Source organism: Electrophorus electricus, chromosome 1 (genome assembly GCF_013358815.1).
Source record: "Electrophorus electricus isolate fEleEle1 chromosome 1, fEleEle1.pri, whole genome shotgun sequence".
Classification (NCBI taxonomy): Eukaryota; Metazoa; Chordata; class Actinopteri; order Gymnotiformes; family Gymnotidae; genus Electrophorus; species Electrophorus electricus.
This window is the reverse complement of record NC_049535.1, coordinates 8,725,001-8,750,703: the sequence shown is the minus strand read 5'-3', so window position 1 is coordinate 8,750,703 and position 25,703 is coordinate 8,725,001. Positions and strand designations below refer to the sequence as shown.

The window sequence follows — 25,703 nt, the reverse complement described above, 5'->3', positions numbered from 1 at the left end:
TACATATTATTATTACTGCTAATAGGAGTATCGTTAGTGTTTATATTCTAAATTGGCAGCGTTGTACATATTATTACTGCTAATAGGAGTATCGTTAGTGTTTATATTCTAAATTGGCAGCACTGTACATATTACTGCTAATAGGAGTATCGTTAGTGTTTATATTCTAAATTGGCAGCACTGTACATATTATTACTGCTAATAGGAGTATCGTTAGTGTTTATATTCTAAATTGGCAGCACTGTACATATTACTGCTAATAGGAGTATCGTTAGTGTTTATATTCTAAATTGGCAGCGTTGTACATATTATTATTACTGCTAATAGGAGTATCGTTAGTGTTTATATTCTAAATTGGCAGCGTTGTACATATTATTACTGCTAATAGGAGTATCGTTAGTGTTTATATTCTAAATTGGCAGCACTGTACATATTACTGCTAATAGGAGTATCGTTAGTGTTTATATTCTAAATTGGCAGCACTGTACATATTACTGCTAATAGGAGTATCGTTAGTGTTTATATTCTAAATTGGCAGCGTTGTACATATTATTATTACTGCTAATAGGAGTATCGTTAGTGTTTATATTCTAAATTGTCAGTGTTGTACATATTATTACTGCTAATAGGAGTATCGTTAGTGTTTATATTCTAAATTGTCAGCGTTGTACATATTATTATTAATGCTAATAGGAGTATCGTTAGTGTTTATATTCTAAATTGGCAGCACTGTACATATTATTACTGCTAATAGGAGTATCGTTAGTGTTTATATTCTAAATTGGCAGCACTGTACATATTACTGCTAATAGGAGTATCGTTAGTGTTTATATTCTAAATTGGCAGCACTGTACATATTACTGCTAATAGGAGTATCGTTAGTGTTTATATTCTAAATTGTCAGCGTTGTACATATTACTGCTAATAGGAGTATCGTTAGTGTTTATATTCTAAATTGTCAGCGTTGTACATATTACTGCTAATAGGAGTATCGTTAGTGTTTATATTCTAAATTGGCAGCACTGTACATATTACTGCTAATAGGAGTATCGTTAGTGTTTATATTCTAAATTGGCAGCGTTGTACATATTACTGCTAATAGGAGTATCGTTAGTGTTTATATTCTAAATTGGCAGCGTTGTGCATATTACTGCTAATAGGAGTATCGTTAGTGTTTATATTCTAAATTGGCAGCGTTGTACATATTATTACTGCTAATAGACGTATCGTTAGTGTTTATATTCTAAATTGGCAGCGCTGTACATATTATTATTACTGCTAAAAGGAGTATCGTTAGTGTTTATATTCTAAATTGGCAGCACTGTACATATTACTGCTAATAGACGTATCGTTAGTGTTTATATTCTAAATTGGCAGCACTGTACATATTACTGCTAATAGACGTATCGTTAGTGTTTATATTCTAAATTGGCAGCACTGTACATATTACTGCTAATAGGAGTATCGTTAGTGTTTATATTCTAAATTGGCAGCGTTGTACATATTACTGCTAATAGGAGTATCGTTAGTGTTTATATTCTAAATTGCAGCGTTGTACATATTATTATTACTGCTAATAGGAGTATCGTTAGTGTTTATATTCTAAATTGGCAGCACTGTACATATTACTGCTAATAGGAGTATCGTTAGTGTTTATATTCTAAATTGGCAGCACTGTACATATTATTACTGCTAATAGGAGTATCGTTAGTGTTTATATTCTAAATTGGCAGCACTGTACATATTACTGCTAATAGGAGTATCGTTAGTGTTTATATTCTAAATTGGCAGCACTGTACATATTACTGCTAATAGGAGTATCGTTAGTGTTTATATTCTAAATTGGCAGCGTTGTACATATTATTACTGCTAATAGGAGTATCGTTAGTGTTTATATTCTAAATTGTCAGTGTTGTACATATTATTACTGCTAATAGGAGTATCGTTAGTGTTTATATTCTAAATTGTCAGCGTTGTACATATTATTATTACTGCTAATAGGAGTATCGTTAGTGTTTATATTCTAAATTGGCAGCACTGTACATATTATTACTGCTAATAGGAGTATCGTTAGTGTTTATATTCTAAATTGGCAGCACTGTACATATTACTGCTAATAGGAGTTATCGTTAGTGTTTATATTCTAAATTGGCAGCACTGTACATATTACTGCTAATAGGAGTATCGTTAGTGTTTATATTCTAAATTGTCAGCGTTGTACATATTACTGCTAATAGGAGTATCGTTAGTGTTTATATTCTAAATTGTCAGCGTTGTACATAGTACTGCTAATAGGAGTATCGTTAGTGTTTATATTCTAAATTGGCAGCACTGTACATATTACTGCTAATAGGAGTATCGTTAGTGTTTATATTCTAAATTGGCAGCGTTGTACATATTACTGCTAATAGGAGTATCGTTAGTGTTATATTCTAAATTGGCAGCGTTGTGCATATTACTGCTAATAGGAGTATCGTTAGTGTTTTATATTCTAAATTGGCAGCGTTGTACATATTATTACTGCTAATAGACGTATCGTTAGTGTTTATATTCTAAATTGGCAGCGCTGTACATATTATTATTACTGCTAAAAGGAGTATCGTTAGTGTTTATATTCTAAATTGCAGCACTGTACATATTACTGCTAATAGACGTTATCGTTAGTGTTTATATTCTAAATTGGCAGCACTGTACATATTACTGCTAATAGACGTATCGTTAGTGTTTATATTCTAAATTGGCAGCACTGTACATATTACTGCTAATAGGAGTATCGTTAGTGTTTATATTCTAAATTGGCAGCGTTGTACATATTATTACTGCTAATAGGAGTATCGTTAGTGTTTATATTCTAAATTGGCAGCGTTGTACATATTATTATTACTGCTAATAGGAGTATCGTTAGTGTTTATATTCTAAATTGGCAGCACTGTACATATTACTGCTAATAGGAGTATCGTTAGTGTTTATATTCTAAATTGGCAGCACTGTACATATTATTACTGCTAATAGGAGTATCGTTAGTGTTTATATTCTAAATTGGCAGCGTTGTACATATTATTACTGCTAATAGGAGTATCGTTAGTGTTTATATTCTAAATTGGCAGCGTTTGTACATATTATTATTACTGCTAATAGGAGTATCGTTAGTGTTTATATTCTAAATTGTCAGCGTTGTACATATTATTACTGCTAATAGGAGTATCGTTAGTGTTTATATTCTAAATTGTCAGCGTTGTACATATTATTATTACTGCTAATAGGAGTATCGTTAGTGTTTATATTCTAAATTGGCAGCACTGTACATATTATTACTGCTAATAGGAGTATCGTTAGTGTTTATATTCTAAATTGGCAGCACTGTACATATTACTGCTAATAGGAGTATCGTTAGTGTTTATATTCTAAATTGGCAGCACTGTACATATTACTGCTAATAGGAGTATCGTTAGTGTTTATATTCTAAATTGGCAGCGTTGTACATATTATTATTACTGCTAATAGGAGTATCGTTAGTGTTTATATTCTAAATTGTCAGTGTTGTACATATTATTACTGCTAATAGGAGTATCGTTAGTGTTTATATTCTAAATTGTCAGCGTTGTACATATTATTATTACTGCTAATAGGAGTATCGTTAGTGTTTATATTCTAAATTGGCAGCACTGTACATATTATTACTGCTAATAGGAGTATCGTTAGTGTTTATATTCTAAATTGTCAGCGTTGTACATATTACTGCTAATAGGAGTATCGTTAGTGTTTATATTCTAAATTGTCAGCGTTGTACATATTACTGCTAATAGGAGTATCGTTAGTGTTTATATTCTAAATTGGCAGCACTGTACATATTACTGCTAATAGGAGTATCGTTAGTGTTTATATTCTAAATTGGCAGCGTTGTACATATTATTACTGCTAATAGAGTATCGTTAGTGTTTATATTCTAAATTGGCAGCGTTGTGCATATTACTGCTAATAGGAGTATCGTTAGTGTTTATATTCTAAATTGGCAGCGTTGTACATATTATTACTGCTAATAGACGTATCGTTAGTGTTTATATTCTAAATTGGCAGCGCTGTACATATTATTATTACTGCTAAAAGGAGTATCGTTAGTGTTTATATTCTAAATTGGCAGTGTTGTACGTTCACCCCTGCCACAGTCTGAGGGACAGTCATATTCGCAGAGCAGAACTTCTCGGTCTATGCATCTTCGATGTTCTGACACTGCCTCTTTTCTGGTTACGCTGTGCTCGTTCTCTGTGTTCCAAGTTAAGTTACTCTCTCTGTTTACTACCATCATTCTCTTGTTGCTTAGATATCTCTCTTGTTTAGTCCTACATGATTTATGTTGGTGTTTTAGTTGACGTATCGCCCTCCCAGTTGGTGTTCGTTAAGTTGTGTCTGTTCTCCTGTCCGTTGTATGTTCTCAGAACTCTCGTATGTTTCTTTCCTGATGTATAATCACCCTGAACTGGCTTCCTATTCTTTTTGTTTGTTTCTGGTGTTTATTAAACTTTTCATTTATTTCCATTGTCCTGTTTATCATTTTCACTGTCCTCCCGTTTTGGATTCTGTTCGTTCTCAAGTCCATGGTGCTGGTACTTTGCACGTGTGTTCGCTATCCGCCTCACCCACGTTACAGGGACAGCGAGTGACCATATCAGACACCAGAGATAGACACTTCTATCATTATTATTATTGGTAATAATAAGCGTAGTAGTAGTGATTATGGTAGTAGTAGTAGTACTGTTATTGTCCTATTATTATTATTATTATTATTATTATGTAATAAATAATCTCTATTTGCTGACGCAGTATCTATTTTACCTTTGTTTACCATGTTAATTTCTTCATCAATGCTTTGGGAATACAATGATGAATATTTACCATGCCAATAAAAGCACCACTGGGAGAGAGCGGGAGAGACGGAGAGAGAGAGAGAGAGAGAGAGAAAGTGTGAGGGGGTTCAGTGAGAGAGAGAGTGAGAGGGGAAGTATGTCAGTGAAGTGTGAGGGGGAGATAAATTTGAGTCAAAAATATGGATCTCCAATTTCAGTAATAGTGCAGAGATTTATGGGGCGCTTTCCCACTCATTAACACACCCGTTCTCTTCCTGTGAAATACTCACTCACACACACACACACACACACACACACACAATAAATGTGGAGGAATACAGCTCATACAAGCAGAGTCACCCAGACATGTGTATCCCAGACAGCTCAATGTGAAGGCATCACCTGATACCACAGTATCTGTTACTTGAGCATGCTGGGTGCATGCGTGTGTGTGTACGTATGTGGCGTATAGTGTGTGTGCGTGCGTATATGGTGCGTAGTGTGTGCACACGTGGTGTGTAGTGTGTGCGCATGTGTGTGCACTGTGTATGTGCGTACGTGGTGTGCTTGTGCGTGCATATGTGGTGTGTGTATGTGGTATGCGAGTGTGTGTCTATGTGGTGTGCAGTGTATGTGTGTATGTGGTGTGTAGTGTGTGCGAATATGTGGCGTGTGCACACGTGTGGTGTGTAGTGTGTGTGTTTCTACAACTTATAACCTACCAGATCCACGGAACATCTAAATGTGTGTTTGCGCACTCTAACTGTTCTGTAGCCACAGTAGAGAGTTATGCAAGAGAAGGCGTGGCCATCAGAGACAGGAAAACACAAGGGTAAGGGGATGAGAGGACCGGACCGGGACATGGCACCCGACCCGAACCCGACACACTGTAGCACCGAGCGGACTCAGGTGTGTCTTAGTAGGACTACTAGTAGGATCTCCAGGAGCAGAGCAGGTCTTCACATATAAAGGTATAAACCACACTGGGGCTCCAGCACAGGAACAAACTGGGTTGTGCTGGCCAGTCTTCTGAGCCAGGGGGCTACAGGATCAGCACAGCATAGTATCTTATTAAACAGCATCGAGGGGTTTTCTCTCAAGTCCATCAGTTATAGTGGGTGTGTGTTTTATTAACTGTCTCCTTTACATTAAAGCTGCAGTGTGTGCGATACCTTTGGTCTTAAAGCTCCAGGGTGTGTGGGTGTGTGTGCGCGCGCGCGCATGTGTGTATGTGATGTCTTTGGACTCAAAGCTGCATACAGGCCATGTTTCCATAGTTTTATGTACTTTTAAAACACGTATTCGCACTCGCAACCCATCACCTCTGCCCCTGAGTAGCGCTCTGTCCGGGTCACAAGGTCATCCAGGTGCACACTGGGATGCACAGGCATATTCCGGAACTGCAGCGTGAAAATCTCCCTCCTGGTGGCAGCGTCTGGGAGAGGGATGTAGACCACCCGGTCCAAGCGTCCGGGTCGTGTCAGAGCCTGGGGAAGAGACAACAGGACCAACAGGTCAAACTTAAACTTCATCTGAAACCAAACAGATCAAAGAGTAAACATAAAAACACATGTTAAGTAAACAAAACAATCCTGTGAAGGAGCTCTGAACACAGAAGTTATGGCACTCCGTGTTTCCTGTTCAGGCTACATAGGCAGCACCTCTCCAATGGGAACAGAATTCCTCTCTCTCCCTCCTTCTCCAATATGACTGTTATGTATTTCACCTACACAGAAAAGTTCAAAGGTCACCCTGCATCAGACAGACAGTGAAAACAACTCCAGGAAGTCAAGAGGAAGTCATTGCTACTCTGTGGGATCCACAGGTCACACCCCTCCTGCTCACAGTTGGTTTATGCCAGCTCCTATTCCTCTTTTGAATACCTTGGGATAGTCTAAGCCTTTGAGGGGTTCCTTACTTTGAACACATGCCTTGAGTTTACTTCCATCCAATGTGCCTGTGTGTGTGTGTAGAAAGAATAGACTGGATGAGTAATCATAGCAGGTCCTGTAATAATGAGCAAGGAGAATGTGTGTTTTGGATTTCACTCTGAAAGCTGCTTGCCTGTGTTCTGGAAAACATTTCAGAAAGGGACATACTACCACTCAGATCTGTGTAGTATGTATGTGTGTGTGTGTGTGTGTGTGTGTGTGTATCCGTGTGTATCCGTGTGTGTGTGGAGGGCGACGACATCTGGCATAAGGGAGACACCAGACAAGCACACGGATGAGTTCAGAGAGTTCAGATAAACAACATAAGGTGTGTGTGCGTTGAACTGATCCACTGTGTGTGTGTGTGTGTGTGTGTGGAATTGATCCTCTGTGTGTTTGTGTTGAACTGATCCACTGTGTGTGTGTGTGTGTGTGTGTGGAACTGATACTCTGTGTGTGTGTGTGTCTGTGTGTGTGTGTGTGTATATGTATGTATGTATGTATGTGTGTTGAACTGATCTACTATGTGTGTCTTCCTGTGTTTGAAACAATGCCAGTATAAAACATCTACATTCTTATGTAGATACACACACACACACACACACACACACACACACACCGTTGTTGAAAGCTGTTAAACTCATCTGAAAGGCCTGAGGCTAAGGAGATGGCTTTTTTCCTTGTCTCTGTAAAAGCAGGACATTCATCACTTAACAGCACACACACACACACACACACACACACACACACACACACACACACACACACACACACAAGATCCTGCTGAATAAGAGAGTGTGAGTGTGTGTGTGTGTGTGTGTGTCGCCTTTTCTTGGCATGTTGGACAAGTGTTGACGAGCTCTTTCATAACCGACACCCCCCACCCCCCACACCTGAGGGCCTGCACTGCTGACACGAAATGACCTGCTCCATGTGTGTGTGTGTGTGTGTGTGTGTGTGTGCGCAAGCACAGAACACAAGTGTGAGCGGATGAATAAGTAAACAACTTTAAATGTAGCACAGCAGGGTTATGATCTATATGCACATCTGTGTCATGTGACTGCCTGCCTTAAGTCACATGACCTTCAAACGTCACAGGGCAAAAGTCTTAACATGTGCTCCTACACACACGCCCACACACACACACACACACACACACACACACACACACGCCCACACAAACGCCCACACAAACGCCCACACATGTACATGTACACCTGCATGCTGTATTTCTTTGACTTAATCGTACTGTTCAACATCCTGAACGTGACCCTTAACCTTTGCCAGATGTCCAATCACTAAGTCTCTGGGCACACTGGCATTTTATTAAAGAAATACACTTGGAGCCAAATGGTGTATACGCCTCATTTTCCTACAAAGGTTCTTCATCCACACGTCCACAGACATGCATTGAAAAGCCAGACGGTTGCGGGTGGGTAAGTGTTACATTATCTGAACAGACTGGAGCATCCGCTCTGAAAGTCTGTCTCTCTCTGTCTCTCTCTCGTCCACGACTGTCCTGCGTAGCTCTGCTCAGCAGGCAGGTACAGCTCAGGAAATATTCACGACAGTAATAAGAATGGATCATAAGAAGGTAGATCAGGAAACAATGAAAAAGTCTGACATGACGATGAGCCTGTTACTGGGCAACACTGCATTATACAAGCCACCTCTGGGGAAATCACTATAACAACAGCATAACAGCCACCATAAAAACACCATATCACCATAACAACACCATAACAGCAGCATAACAGCCATAAAAACACAACACCATCACAGTCACATCAACAGCATAACAACACCATCCGCCTACCATAACAACAAACCACTGTAACCTTCCTCTCAAAGGCCCAGAACAAGGGCACCCAAAAAGGCCCCTCAGTGCGCCCTCTCTCTCTCTCTCTCTCTCCCTCTCTCTCTCTCTCTCTCTCTCCCCCTCCCTCTCCTTTCCTGTGTTGTCATCCATGTTTTGTAGTTTCTCATTCCTACCAGTGTATATGACACCTGAACATGTGTTCTCACTCCGTCCCGCAGACACGCAGGATGTGGGAAGCCCCGAGTACTGCAGGCAGAATGCCATCATATTGTCCAGACTGTCTGACATAGTTCAAACTGGTGATGGGGGAACCAGTTCTGACATTTACCTGGTTACGTTACATCATTAGTTACCATTTATTGTACACAGATATATGGATACAACAGATCACATACACATGCGTGCACACGCATACAGACACACAGATATATGGATACAGCAGATCGCACCCACACACACACCCACAGAGATATATGGATACAACAGATCACACACACACACACACACACACACACACACACACACACACACACACACACAAACAGATATACGGTTACAACAGATCACATACACCCACAAGATATATGGATAAAACAGATCTCACACACACAGATAAATGGATACAACAGATCACACACACACACACACACACACAGATAAATGGATACAACAGATTTCATACACACACCCACAGATATATGGATACAACAGATCACACACACACACACACACACACACAGATAAATGGATACAACAGATTTCATACACACACACACACACACACATAAATGGATACAACAGATTTCATACACACACCCACAGATATATGGATACAACAGATCACACACACACACACACACACACAGATAAATGGATACAACAGATTTCATACACACACCCACAGATATATGGATACAACAGATCACACACACACACACATACCCCCACACGTACATACACACACAGACATTTGGATACAACAGATCATGTCTAATGCTCTAGATGTCTGTCTGATTTTGTTTATGTTTCACAAACACACAACATACACCACCCCCCACCCCCACCCCCACCCCACACACACAGAGAACTGGTTTGTTTAGAGTGACCTACCGGTGCAGCTGCTGGGGCTTGTAAACTTCACCATCTGTGTGTGTGTGTGTGTGTGTGTGTGTGTTTGTTTTTCTACATCCTATACACTTCCAGATACACAAGCCTGCATTCTACTTTGTCACCGTAGTAAAGAGTGAGACAAGGGAAAGCGTACCATGATGGACAGAGAGTGAAAGAAAAGACTGGAGGAGAGGTATAGTACAAGCGCCATCTCACAATGTGTCTTAGTGTTCAGGGCCACTGGGAATCTAGTGGACCGGAAGTGTGTGTGTGTGTGTGTGTGTGTGTATTTACTTTATAAAGCTTCTATTCTGCCCAGCTGTCCAGAGCCTATATAGCACTGCTTTGTGTGCACACACGTGTGTAAACCTCCCTCCCAGACATGCACTAAAAACCAAACACACATGCATTGCACCTCAAACACACCTGCACTAAAGGGGACATGTGAGGAAGAATTCATTCACATGCATTCAGGTATCTGGAGAGCCTACCCACTATGTCAGTTTCTTGTGTGCTGACTAAATCTGAAAACAGGAGTCACAACAAGCCGACTGGAACTGGCTCAGTTATTGACGATTAGAATTCCACACCACCAGCATGAGAACTCTCTTAGCAACACTGCGCCATTTATTTTCTTGAAAGTGGTGGTCCTCTTAGCATTTTATGTCTAAGTGTGTTTCCAACGTGGGCCATTCTGGGTCTGTACAATGCAGAACTGGCAATGAAACTTTCACTAAAAGGGAACAGAACCAAGTTAGTGGCAAAACTGCAGATGAGGGAAATGTAAGTATTTCTAAAAGAATTAAGCAGTTATACCACTAACCAATGAGGTAAGAAGTTATACAACTACACACGTTATCATAGTGACTGTTGGACATTTAATTCCAATTTACTGGCTTGTAAAGTTGGATGTGTGTGTTGTCCATGATGTCCGTGATGACACCAGTGGTGAGGCGGATTACTATAGTTGGATTACTATTGCAAGTTATTAATCCAGGATTACTATAGTTATTAATCCAGGACTATTGCAAGTTATTAATCCAGGATTACCATAGTTATTAATCCAGGACTATTGCAAGTTATTAATCCAGGATTACTATAGTTATTAATCCAGGACTATTGCAAATTATTAATCCAGGATTACTATAGTTATTAATCCAGGACTATTGCAAGTTATTAATCCAGGATTACTGTAGTTATTATTCCAGGTTGTTTTTCTTTGCCCACTGTCACCCCATCCTGTCCACCAAGGTTAGTAAACATGAGTCACTATTAACAAGCCAACCCCAACCCATACCCCTACCCCTTCAGCTACTCTTACCCCCACACCTGCCCATACCCCTACCCCAACCCATACCCCTTCAGCTACTCTTACCCCCACACCTGCCCATACCCCTACCCCAACCCATACCCCTTCAGCTACTCTTACCCCCACACCTGCCCATACCCCTACCCCTTCAGCTACTCTTACCCCCACACCTGCCCATACCCCTACCCATACCCCTTCAGCTACTCTTACCCCCACACCTGCCCATACCCCTACCCCAACCCCTACCCCTTCAGCTACTCTTACCCCCACACCTGCCCATACCCCTACCCCAACCCATACCCCTTCAGCTACTCTTACCCCCACACCTGCCCATACCCCTGCCCATACCCCTACCCCTTCAGCTACTCTTACCCCCACACCTGCCCATACCCCTACCCCAACCCCTACCCCTTCAGCTACTCTTACCCCCACACCTGCCCATACCCCTACCCCAACCCATACCCCTTCAGCTACTCTTACCCCCACACCTGCCCATACCCCTACCCCAACCCATACCCCTTCAGCTACTCTACCCCCACACCTGCCCATACCCCTACCCCAACCCATACCCCTTCAGCTACTCTTACCCCCACACCTGCCCATACCCCTACCCCAACCCATACCCCTTCACCTACTCTTACCCCACACCTGCCCATACCCCTACCCCAACCCATACCCCTTCAGCTACTCTTACTCCCACACCTGCCCATACCCCTACCCCAACCCATACCCCTTCAGCTACTCTTACCCCCACACCTGCCCATACCCCTACCCCTTCACCTACTCTTACCCCCACACCTGCCCATACCCCTACCCCAACCCATACCCCTTCAGCTACTCTTACCCCCACACCTGCCCATACCCCTACCCCTACCCATACCCCTTCAGCTACTCTTACCCCCACACCTGCCCATACCCCTACCCCAACCCATACCCCTTCAGCTACTCTTACCCCCACACCTGCCCATACCCCAACCCCCAACCCAAACCCCTTCAGCTACACTTACCCCCACACCAGCCCCATACCCCTACCCCAACCCATACCCCTTCAGCTACTCTTACCCCCACACCTGCCCATACCCCTACCCCAACCCATACCCCTTCAGCTACTCTTACCCCCCACACCTGCCCATACCCCTACCCCAACCCATACCCCTTCAGCTACTCTTACCCCCACACCTGCCCATACCCCTACCCCAACCCATACCCCTTCAGCTACTCTTACCCCCACACCTGCCCATACCCCTACCCCAACCCATACCCCTTCAGCTACTCTTACCCCCACACCTGCCCATACCCCTACCCCAAACCCATACCCCTTCAGCTACTCTTACCCCCACACCTGCCCATACCCCTACCCCTGCACCTACACTTACCCCACCCCACCCCTATCCCTACACCTACTCTTACCCCTACTCTTAACGCTACACCTACCCCAACCCCCACTTTTACCCCTAACCCTACTCCTACCTTTTACCTCCGCCTTCTCTTACCCCTGCACCATGAGAAGACAGAAGAGGGCCACCATGCAGCAGAACCGAGCTATGCTCATTAAGGTCTGTTACCATGGAGATTAAAGGCTGCCTATGGTAGCAGTGTGTCTGTGGTAAAATAAGAAAGAATTGATGTGTTCAACCACTCACACACACACAAAAGCTGGTACATAAGGACGTGCTTACACAGACACGCAGACACAGAAACACTTGGTTAATCCAGTATCTGTATAATAACAAGCGCTCTCTTATCCTCCCTTACACACACCCGGATTTTCTGGCAGTGGTATACTCCATTATAAACAGCAGGATATGAGTTCTCATTGAGAGTAACCACAGTATGTAGTCTGTATGCAATCCAACCAATCCAACACACACACACACACACACACACACACACACACACACACACACACACAAAGAAAGAGACACAGAGTGGTGAGTGATGTGACTGACTCAGTGAGAGATCCAGAGAGACATCCGCTTCCTCTACAAAACATTTAACTACTGCCAGACACACACACACACACTGCTGGTTTCTGCATGCCACTGCTTGATAGAGTATGTTGTATGTTTATGAATCTCTTAAGGGTGATGCCATTTTAACAACAAAACGGGAAAAGAGAAAAGACAAAGAAAGGATGAAAAAGAAATAGCAAAAGAGAGGGGGGGGGTTAGGGGAGAGAGAATGGTAAACAATAATTAGTAGTCACATTTTTCCTGGGCAGGGAACGAAGCAGCTTTAAACGACGCTCCACCCCATCAGGGGAGACACCAGGTACACCAGGTAACTCTCTGTTCCCGAGGGCAACCTGATCTCTGGCGTCCTGCAAAAACCCGATTTTTGCACAACGGCAGAGAGTGGTCAGCTTCAATCCTATAGTGTGGAGAACAGTCATCTCAGCATGACTCACTCACACACAGACCCCCACACACCCACACCTACACCCCCATCCTCCTGAAATCTTACAAAACACTGCTTGTAATGTAGCAAACTGTGGGTGTGTGAGGTGACGGTCATGAGGGCTTGACTAGGAATCACACGTGCTACAGCATAGGAAGAAAATTAGCACAAAGAATCAAGATTTGTACAAACCTCACACACACATGGCACTCGTACACAGAGACACACACATACACACACAGGGCACTCACGCATGCCTGTGTACACACACTAATGCACAGGTGCACACAAACAAACAAAACTGTAGCAGGTACTAATGTAACACGACAAACACTCTCTCCGTTCCTCCCCGTGTTCCTCCCCGTGTTCCTCCCCGTCTCTGTGTTTCTGTATTTCTCCCCGTGTTCCTCCCCGTCTCTGTGTTCTGTATTTCTCCCCGTGTTCCTCCCCGTCTCTGTGTTTCTGTATTTCTCCCGTGTTCCTCCCCGTCTCTGTGTTTCTGTATTTCTCCCCGTGTTCCTCCCCGTCTCTGTGTTTCTGTATTTCTCCCCGTGTTCCTCCCCGTCTCTGTGTTTCTGTATTTCTCCCCGTGTTCCTACCCCGTCTCTGTGTTTCTGTATTTCTCCCCCGTGTTCCTCCCCGTCTCTGTGTTTCTGTATTTCTCCCCGTGTTCCTCCCCGTCTCTGTGTTTCTGTATTTCTCCCCGGTGTTCCTCCCCGTCTCTGTGTTTCTGTATTTCTCCCCCGTGTTTCTCCCGTCTCTGTGTTTCTGTATTTCTCCCGTGTTTCTCCCCGTCTCTGTGTTTCTGTATTTCTCCCCGTGTTCCTCCCCGTCTCTGTGTTTCTGTATTTCTCCCCGTGTTCCTCCCCGTCTCTGTGTTTGTGTTCCTCCCCGTGTTCCTCCCCGTCTCTTTGTTTGTGTTCCTCCCCGTGTTCCTCCCCGTCTCTGTGTTTCTGTATTTCTCCCCGTGTTCCTCCCCATCTCTGTGTTTCTGTATTTCTCCCCGTGTTCCTCCCCGTCTCTGTGTTTCTGTATTTCTCCCGTGTTTCTCCCCGTCTCTGTGTTTCTGTATTTCTCCCGTGTTTCTCCCCGTGGTCCTCTCTCTGCTTTTGTCTTCATCCCACATCCTCCCTCCCTCGTGTCCCTTAACTATAACTACTGCAAATAACCAAAGTAAATCACCGTAAATAACTACTGTAAATAACTACTGTAAATAACCAAAGTAAATCACTGTAAATAACTACTGTAAATAACTACTGCAAATAACCAAAGTAAATCACTGTAAATAACTACTGTAAATAACTACTGTAAATAGCTACTGTAAATCACTGTAAATAACTACTGTAAATAACTACTGCTAATAACCAAAGTAAATCACTGTAATAACTACTGCTAATAACTACTGCTAATAACCAAAGTAAATCACTGTAAATAACTACTGTAAATCACTGTAAGTAACTACTTCTAATAACCAAAGTAAATCACTGTAAATAACTACTGTAAATAAACTACTGTAAATCACTGTAAATAAACTACTGTCAATAACTACTGTAAATCACTGTAAATAACTACTGCTAATAACCAAAGTAAATCACTGTAAATCACTGTAAATAACTACTGTAAATCACTACTGTAAATGACAAAACTACTATAAATGACAGTAAACCGGTAAATAACTAAAATAAATAACCACTGTAAATCTACTAAATGAATGGCTGCGCAGGCGGGGGGGGGGGGGCAGAGAGGAAAGAGGGGGGGGAGAAAAAAGATGGCAGGCAGGTATTACATTTCAGTTCGGAGCAGGAAGTGGAGCTGGCAGGGTTAAGAGAGAAGGGCAGCGGGATGTGACGAGGGTCCTCAGCACACCTGAGGAGCGCAGCCAGGGCGAGGACCCTCTCAAGCAGCTGTTCTCTAACTGAGCCCCGTCAGGCCGAGAGATTTATACCCCAGAGAGATAAAAGGCCGAGTGTGACGTCTCCTTCAACATCATTCCTCTCCTTCTTTCCCTGTGTGTGTGTGTGTGTGTGTGTGTGTGTGTGTGTGCGTAAGGTGTTACAGAAATGCCTCTCAGTTCATGACAGGCCAGAACAATTTCCTGCTATTTGAGAAAAGGAAAACACACACAGAGTAAAAAGACAGAAAGAAAAAGAGAGCGAGCGAGCGAGACCGAGAGAGGGGATTTCGAGTAGCCATTTCTGATCAGACACGCTGTCGCCATGTCAGAGAAGAAGGGGGAAGGCGATGGCCGAAGCAGGCTCTGCTCTGGGGCTACGGCTGCCAAGTGATGCTGCCATTTAAGAGCATATGCATGTGTAGCTCTGAAGGCAGCGAAACCTCTTCATGAGGCGGAGTGTGGAGTCACTGGCTGAATCCCAGCCCCACCATGTGCCGCCTACAACCAGGAGGGGATCGTGGGGATCTCACTACCACTGGGTTCAATTCTCGATTTTAAATCCATGTTGTGTGGAAATTTAGTGAGCATGAGCCACTAACAAGTTAAATTTAGTAACACATTTAGTACCTCACCGCAAATATACAAGAGAATTAAGTCAGCAAGAGAGCCATGTGTACACTCAGGATAGGCAGGGGCTGATGGGAGAGTCCTCTATAACAGGAGGAAGAGGGTCCACTTACACGTGCCTGAACTTGGAAACAGATCCTGAAACACAACACCGCAACCTGCTCCGTTCCTGCCTACCTCTTACTGTAAGCAACAGACACCGTCGTCCCACGCTCTCTGTGTACGGCACGTGAAAGGAGAGCGAGAGAGAGAGAGAGAGAGAGAGAGAGAAAAAGAGGCGCAGAGAGGGTAGAGGGAGAGAGAGAGAGCATGCGAGAGAGGGAGGGGTTGCAGAGAGGGTAGAGGGAGAGAGAGCGAGCTGGCGAGGAGAGGGAGGGGAGCAGAGAGGGGAGAGAGCGGGTGGGGTGCAGAAAGGGTAGAGGGAGAGAGAGAGCTGGCGAGAGAGGGAGGGGAGCAGAGAGGGGAGAGAGAGAGGGAGGGGAGCAGAGAGGGGAGCAGTTGGTTTTTGGTATCACCATTGTTTTCCTTTTTATTGGCTGACCCTTGCGCACCGTCCCGTCTCGTCTCCCGTCCCGTCTCCCGTCCCGTCTCCCGTCCCGTCTCCCTCGTTTGGGGGATCTGGAACACGGCCCAACACGCCCTCCACTCACAGTGTGTCCAGCCCCGTGTTCGCTACACAGCACAGTGTGTCCATGTGAGCTGCGGCGTTGCACACTCCAAAGCTGTACTTATTCAAATATTTTTGCATAGTTGTAGAACTCGCAATCAGTAATGTATAAAGAACTCACATGTTAAAAAACACTCAGAATCTTCCTGCAAACCTGTGAAATACAGTCTGCTCCATATCTCGGGGACGGGGCCGCACAGTGCAGGGTTAACTGCTGACCCCGCCCTTCTCGCGCTACACCTGAATGCTGGTGCTAGTGAAGTTCCACCAACATGTCCCACCTGTGGTTGTGTAACTACTCCGGATACCAGGTATTACCTTTTGGCCAAAAAACACCCCATAAAACCCACAGAGGAACACACACACCACCCACCCACCCACCCACCCATACACAGAGAGCGGTATGCATGCACACACGCTCGCTCACACACACACACACACACACCCTCCCCACCCACCCATAGACGAAGAAAGAGGTATGCACGCACACACGTACACACACACCACACACACCTTCCTAAAGATAGACAAACTGGTCTCTTGCACTCTCCCTGTCATAGTTAATCTCAACAAAACAAACTCCGGAATAGCTAACCACAGCCAGCTTTCAAAACTCTCCCTCTTCTGCTCTGGTCATTATGCTTTCATCATTTTCATGTTTTTATTCCTTTCTTTTTCCTCCAGATGGTTCACACACCAACGTGAACTCTCCGAACAGAACCCGTACAGTGATACTGAATTGCCAGTGTTGTTATTGTTCTGTGCTGACCTGGCAGCACCCTGATTGGACAGAGGTGTCCGCACCTGTTCCTGAAGTGTGAGCCTTTCAGCACAGCGACCCACGACCTCTGTACATCCGCCACTGAGCAAGGTGTCCAATCTGAGGACGTGAGCTCTCACACTCACACTCACTCACTCACACACACACACACACACACACACACACACACACACACACACGGCGAGCTACACTTCCTCTCAGCCATCATGACTATGTAAGGGTTACAAAGGGACACCTGGTCCATGCAGAGACACCCCCCCCACCCCCAAACTGAATAACCCCCACCCCTATGCCCCGCCCCTTTCTCGCTCTCTGGCTGTACACCTGCATGATGGGTGGTGTTATAAGCTAGTGCTGATGCACCACTGTGATATCTGCAGGATGAATGGAGCTACCAGCATCAGTTTACACACACACACTATCAGCGGAAGAGAGCATGGGGTGTGAGGTGGGTGGGTGTGAGTGAGATGATGGCACAGTTGTGGGCGCATTGTTCATCTGCATCAGATAACACAACAGTCATGAGACTCCCTCTTCTGTCTCTCTCCCAGATCAGTTCAACTTTGCTTTATTGGCATAAATGTAATAAGACACACTGTTGCCAAAGCCGTTAACAATGAAAACAAACAAACAAAGTAAGAGAAAGATGAGATTAGAGATATACTAGCCTTAGAAGCCAGAAATTAAGTCACTTACAGGATCTGTAGAAATAAATTAAATGGATAAGTCAAACAACTTCTAAATATGTAATAATCAATAATAATTAGTTGGTTGCCCTGCCTGGTTGTGTCAGGCGGTCACATGTCCTGCTGTGTGTAGGATCAGCTCCCACTTCTCTCCTAATACACATGACAGGCTGGTCTCTCTGGGTAACAGCTCTGTCTGCACCACCGAGAGCCGACAGTGAGACCACAGGCTGGTCTCTCTGGGTAACGGCTCTGTCTGCACCACCGAGAGCCGACAGTGAGACCACAGGCTGGTCTCTCTGGGTAACGGCTCTGTCTGCACCACCGAGAGCCGACAGTGAGGACCACAGGCTGGTCTCTCTGGCTAACTGCTCTGTCTGCACCACCGAGAGCCGACAGTGAGACACAGGCTGGTCTCTCTGGGTAACGGCTCTGTCTGCACCACCGAGAGCCGACAGTGAGACCACAGGCTTGGTCTCTTCGGGTAACGGCTCTGTCTGCACCACCGAGAGCCGGACAGTGAGACCACAGGCTGGTCTCTCTGGCTAACTGCTCTGTGGCCAGACTGTGCTTACTGAGTCTGCACATCATCATCATCATCTTCTCTTTGATTGTTGTTAGGTGCATCACTAATGTGTAATTTCGATTTAGGGCCAAGTAGCATTGGAGTTTGCGATGTCAAATTTCCAATTTATTTCTATAGCTCTTTTTACACCAGCCGTTGTCACAAAGCAGCTTCACAAATGTCTGAGTCCAAGCCCCAGTGAGCAAGACAAGCGCGACAGTGGTGAGGGAAAAACTCCCAGGAGCACGAGGAAGAAACCTGGAGAGGAACCAAGACTCAACCCAACCATCCTATTCTGGACAACCAAAGCCCCCAAAATAGCTAAATAGTTTCAGTCCAGTAGGTGATGTAATTGTGTTGGTCTGATTTTCTGAGTGAGTGTGTGATCAGACTGATTGTTGTCAGTGATGTTTTTGTTCACTGAGTCTCAGGACCAGCTGGCTGAGACTCAAACTCACTCACACACACACACACACACACAAATTTGGTCATAACACTAGCACTGATCAAACTCAAACAACAAATACAGTTACATTTATACCAGTTATATTTAAATAGAGTTATTATAGTTAACTATAGTTAAATATTGATAAATATATCGTTACCTTAACTTTTGATCCTCTTTTGAAATGTCGCTATTTTGTTTTGTTTTTTATTTTCAAAGTTTTCCAATATTTCTAAGGGAATGTAGTGTGTTGTGTGTGTAAGCATGTATTAGAGAAAGAAGCACAGGTGGTTAAAGAACCACAGGAATAGCTGCTGGCTATACAGGAACCCCCTGCGAACACACACCCACACCCACACACAGTTGACTGACAGCTGTGTTTCCCCAGGGCTTTACTTAACACTTAAACTTCCTGTTTATCCAAAGGCACTCCCAGCTCTGTGTGTGTGTGTGTTATTCTGAGTGTGTGTTTCAGGACCATCAAAATATCTCCCGTGTGTCAGTGCAGGATCCTGTTTAAGTTGGGAGTAGTTATTACGCTGTCAGAATGAATCTATGATGACAATAACAATCGGAAGACAGCTCTTCCTGTTGGAGAGCTAGCTCTCTCTCTCTCTCTCTCTCTCTCTCTCTCTCTCTCTCTCTCTCTCTCTCTCTCTCTCTCTCTCTCTCTCTCTCTCTCTCTCTCTCTCTCTCTCCCTCCCTCCCTCCCTCCCTCCCTCCCTCCCTCTCTCCCTCTCCCTCCTCTCCCTCTCTCTCACACCAACCCCAGACACATGGGACAGCACACAAATATGCAAACCCCAGATGATGAGGAACTCCAGGCAGACGCTGCGCTCATTCTTAACACACACTCTTATGAAGCAGAGCTGCATGGTGGCTCGTTGGTCCGTCATCATCACACAACCCGCTTTCTGCAGTACTGACAACTCACAAGACAAACGAGTCCCCTAACCACTTACCAAACTCAAACTTTGTTTTGATCCCCGCATTCATATGAGCAATATGCAACACTGTCACCTTACTCTATGGCCCTGAGAATATTAGCTCTGGGGAGAGCAAACTTTTGGACTTTTTTGCTTTGCAATTATTTATCACAAAAATCTTACCATTCTCACACACACGAACAACCACACATACACTCATGCATCAACACACCACACACACACACACACACAACACACACACACACACACACACACACACACACAAACCCACACAGCAAATGCTTTGCACTGCAGAGGAATTTTAATTATTCATTTATTTATTTTGCCTTCTGACCCATTTTTGATTCTCTCTCCCCTTTCAAAGAAGCCCCCAAACTGCATGCACGCACGCACACACACACACACACCACACACACACACACACACACACACACACAGAGGAGAGCACTAATTGGAGCTTTTGTCCCATGTGTATCCACTTCCTGTGGCTGAGGCCAGGAGGAATGCAGAAAGTGGTGTGTTGTGTGTGTGTGTGAGCTGTTTAACTCTAAATCAACAAAATATTCAGAACAACATAATGTGTGCCAGGCAGAAAAGAGCCAGGGTTCATTTCACACATACTTCTGTAGGACTGATCAATACCCAGTATTGATACCAACAAATCAGCAAACCCGGCCCTTGAGGACAAACTCAGAGAGGGGATGCAAGACTGTGTTCCTCCATGTTTTCCCACCCTTTCATTCAGTTACTCTTATTTTTTCTGTTTCTCCCTTTTTCTCCCTCTCTCATTTGTGTCTCATGGCCTTGCCCATAGGGAGAGTCTAAGAGAGAATAATTCGAGACTGAACACTGGTAATAGATCACAGGCACACACTCCCATGCAGTGTGTGTAAGTGTGTGTTTTCCTCCTTATTGTGGTCGTTTTCCAGGTTAAAGTATCCCTATCGTGACCATTTCAGTCTGGAACTCCAGTCCTGGAGAAATGTGAGGTGAAAGGTTGAGAAAAGGTCAGGACAATAGCGTCTGCAGTGACCTATAGGCTCAGTTCCATATTGCAACCATCTTTTGGTTTGTATGAAAGTCTTGGTGTGAAATTATTATGGTTATTTTTGAAAGCATACGCACTGGGTTCAGTACAACGCTGGGTTATGTTAAACAGTAAAACCTGAATTCCGAGCTGTGCTTGTGGGTGGTGCTTAGTTTAATCCCACTCCTATGAAGGCTTGTGTCCTCCCACACAGGACAGCATGGAGGGGTCCCCTTAGTCTTGTGACCAGGTTCCCGCAAAGCTGTACGGAATCAGAAATGGGAAACGAACTCCACAAATGACACCTGTCCTGAACAGAGTTTAGAAACTCATCTGATAGCAACACACACACACACACACACATTTATATATATATATATATATATATATACTATATATACACCATCATCAATGAAACCGCGTGCACTATGAGCTCAGAGACATTTCAGACAGACATGCCTGATTACAGAGTTCTGCAGCGCCTATGGATCCTTAATGCGGGTTTGTAGAAACGCAACGATATAATCAGGGGCCCACCGTAGAGGAGGGGGGGTGGTGTACCACACAGGTGTGGTACCACAGTTGCCTTCTCTCTTTGTTCTCCCTAAAACAGGAAGTGAATGAATCCCAGCGCTAAGCACTTCCTGTCTGAACCACAAAGAGAGGGGAAGGCACGGATGCGTGGAGTTTCCTGATTCCCCCTTTACTCCACCCTCTGTCCCTGACTCCGCCCCCAGTCACTGACTCCGCCCCCTCTCCTTCCCTGCTCTTAACAGTTTCTTCCATCTAAATTTACATCAGAAGGGAACAAGATCGACGCTCTATACACAGTTCAATGTGTGTGCGCGCGCGTGTGTACGAAGAAACGTGCACTACTGGGTCAATAACACACCCACAGGTGCCATTTTTAACCCACTAAACTAACACAGGAAAACGTCCTCATGACACACACACACAGACACACACACACACACACACACACAGACACACACAGACACCAGCTGGGTATCGTTTCACCGACATGCAATTAAACCATTCCCAGACTTCACAGCACCTCCGTTGCTTTTGGCAATTAAACCTCAGGCTGAAAACGACACCGGAAACAATTCCTGCTCAGCACCGCATCCGTGCTGAAATGGAAAACATGCCCGGTGTGCTCCCGCCGACGGGCCCGTCCTCACTCTGCTAGCGACGAGCTAACGCAGCACTCCGCCTGCGTTAGACGGCAGAGCCAGGTGCGGGGCCAGGTGTAGCCACAGAAACACCTCCCACGCCTCCACCACAAGACACTCCGGGAACAAAGACAACTGCACTTGGACAAGACCCACGGGGCTATAGTAACGCAAGACCGAGTGGAAGAAAGACAGAAACGGAGGGGGAGAGAGAGAGACAGAGAGAGAGAGAGAGAGGTCAGTCTTTGTTTTGGTTTTCCCTCTCTTCAGTTGGGTGTTGTTGATTAACAAGACAACTCATCTGTAGAAATAAACGTACGTTCATTCTGACCTTTTTCTCTCTGAGGTCATTTGGTTTGGCAGTACTGTAACGCTGAACACTCCTGCCAATAAAGCACTGCTGAAAGGAGAACCGATAGAAACAGACAGAGACAGAGAGAGGGGAAAAAAGAGAAACAGATGTGTGAAACTGTGAACACAGAGATTAACGGTGCAGATCTTTGAAAACAGGAAGGCACCTGGTCTCCATCTTGTCTGAGACACTCTGGTCTGATGGGCGCCAGGGCGGACTCGCTAGTACGGGCGCGCCAGGACAGACTCGCTAGTACGGGCGCGCCAGGACAGACTCGCTAGTACGGGCGCGCCAGGACAGACTCGCTAGTACGGGCGCGCCAGGACAGACTCGCTAGTACGGGCGCGCCAGGACAGACTCGCTAGTACGGGCGCCCGGACAGACGCGCTAGTACGGGCGCCAGGACAGACTCACTAGTACGGGCGCCAGGACAGACTCACTAGTACGGGCGCCAGGACAGACTCACTAGTACGGGCGCCAGGACTTGTGGAACTTCATGTAAAGGAAACCAGAGGTGCAGGGTCCGACTGCGATGCGAGCCAGGGGCTGTTACTCTAACGTTGGCAATGCTGTGTTTACTTCAGACTCACATACTGCACCTTTAAGATAGTAAGAGAGTCCATGAAGTACTGAGAGAGAGAGAGATCCTGCAGCTGGACATAAGCTGTAAAACCTAAACGGAAAAGTCTCCCAGAGTGAAGATGATGGATGCTGTGTGTGTTATTGACCTATTCTCTGATGATTCTGTGTGTGCACGCGGGCGCGCTGGGACAACCTGGTTCATGTCAGGGATAAAGGAACGAATGAATCTGGCAGCAGATATTTGGACAGAATGAAACCAGAAAAAGGAGAGAAGGAGAGGGGAGAAAAAAGAAGAGAGGAGGGGAGGAGAGGAAGAGGAAGAGGGGAGAGGACAGGAGGTTTAACCAACATTAAATCTGTTTACATAAGAAACAGAAGAGGAAAGAAAACAAAAGATGATCAAGCACAAAGCTAAACTAGGATATTACCCTCGGAAAAGAAGTGCACGCACACACTCACTCACTCACTCTCTCTCTCTCTCTCCATCCCTCTCTCTCTCTCTCTCTCTCTCTCTCTCTCTCTCTCTCGAGGGGATGGCCTTTCTGCTCGGTCTGTGGGCAGACTAAAACACATGTTGTGTATGTTCCGGTTGGGTTGAGACGGATGTGGACCTGATCCTCAGACCCCAACCTCAATCAAGAGGGGCTAAAGTGAGTGGAACAGCCCTCGCGCTGTCCGGAAGAGAACCCCCCCCACCCCGGCCCAGATTAAAGCCCTGAGAGACCAATCGGAGAGGAGGAGTGAGCTTCTCTCTCTCACACACACACACACACACACACACCTCCTTTATCTCACCGTCTTGTGATAGAACCACCGCGTAACCAAACTCATCGGTTCTCCCTCTCCAACCTTCACTCTTTCAACTCTTCTAAAGTCTGGACCTGCCGCGTCCGGCCCCCAGTCACCACACCCGTGTCCAACAGGATTGCCACCTGGGCTATGCAGAACAGGGTCACTGCGGGAGCACACAGACGCATGGGCCTGGTCCAATAGCAGCAGGTCTCTGGTCTCCTTCCTGCGCCGGGACTCGAGCCCACCCCCGTTTCTGTGTCTATTTCATCCAGGTGGGAACGGACGCAGACCGCTGGGGAGAGGATGCATTACATTGCGCTACACCAGGGAGGGGTGGTGTGGTGTCATGTCGGGGAACAGACGTCTGGAGGCGTCAGCGGCCACCTACGTGCAGGCCGGAGATCGCTGGATCACCACGACAAGGACGTTTCACCAGCGCGTACCTCAGGCAACCGTTGCGCCTGACTCGTTCATTTGTGTGTTACAAATTCCTTAATTATGTGTTGCCTTGTCTCTTATGTGCCTACTACTTTGAACTAACATTAATAAACAATTGAAAACTTTTTTTTTTTACTCTATATAATTTCCCCTTCAGCTATATTTAAAAATAAATAAAAAAATATCACATTCCCAAAAAAATGCTCACTTGGCCATGGGGTCAAAGGTGAGTATGGTGAGGGTGTTGGGTATAGCGACAGGGATGAGTGGAGTGTGGAGGTGGGGGTGTGTGACAGGATGGTGAGGGCGTGGCCGTCCGTGCTCTATGCTCCTCTGCATTCTGTTTTCACTGGTTTGCGTGGGCACACACGGAGGGTACGTGCATGTGCGGGGGCGTGTGTGAGAGCATGTACCGTAGGCGTGGGTGTGAGCGGAATGCGCTGTGCTATACGGCCAGGAGTGGAATCACTGCACAGAGAACACTGCCTGTGCGTGGTCTGATTAGCACGGTCTAATTCACGTCTGATTAAGGTGTGCGCGCGGTGCGAGTACAGAGTTCTATAGATCCTCAATGTGGGTTTGTAGAAACGCAACGATATACAGGGGCCCACCGTAGAGGAGGGGGGGTGGTGTGGTAGAGGGTGAAGGTGTGTGGAGCCTCGCGGCATGTTCACTACAGGCGAGCGTCCACTACACACACGGCCTGCACGGCCTTCAGGCGTGTGTGTGTGTTTTGGGGTACGTGTGTTGAGAGATGTAGTGGACTTCCTGTTGACACACACACACACACACCCCATTTGCTTAACTTGTCCTATAATTCCACATTTTCTTGTCACCAGAAATATCTTGGAGTGTGTGTGTGCGCGCGCGCGTGTGAACGAGAGGGTGAGATTGGACTCGATGTGTTTGCAAGCAGCAGAACTCGTCATTAAACTACAAAAACTGAACTAAAGTAATCCACACCATCAAAACTTGTATTAAATCGGGCCTGCCAGAAAATGTAATACATCTAGTAAAATAAGTCACCATGAAGCCAGCCTGCACGCACGCGCACGCACACACACACAAACGAAAGATAGTGGAAGACAGACAAGAGGCATCAGTGCACGCACTGGCTGAGTTTCTTAATCCATGTGTATCCATCCATATGCCAGTGGGCACACGTGTGCACGCGCATGTGAGCATGCACTTCTCTCGGTCTGTGTGCCATTGCTGAAGACTTAGTTTTCTGTGTGAGCGGCTCACGGGCACACACCCCCTCTCTCTAGAGCAGAGGCACCATTAACCCGGAGAAGAACAGAGCAGAAGGGAGGGAGGG

General features: G+C 45.3%; 1 protein-coding gene and 1 long non-coding RNA gene across 2 annotated transcripts in view; one reads left to right on the top strand and one right to left on the bottom strand.

Moving 5' to 3' along the window:
* spata5 (spermatogenesis associated 5) overlaps positions 1 to 25,703 on the bottom strand; it is a 54,383-nt gene that overhangs the window by 8,712 nt on the left and 19,968 nt on the right. Inside the window, 1 exon segment of the mRNA XM_035532270.1 lies at positions 6,167 to 6,331. Coding sequence (XP_035388163.1) covers positions 6,167 to 6,331 — 165 coding nt within the window.
* On the top strand, positions 22,439 to 24,507 carry LOC118242283. Its single transcript, XR_004776740.1, has 3 exons — positions 22,439 to 22,458; positions 23,717 to 23,805; positions 24,220 to 24,507. It is a non-coding gene; the product is annotated as an uncharacterized LOC118242283 (long non-coding RNA).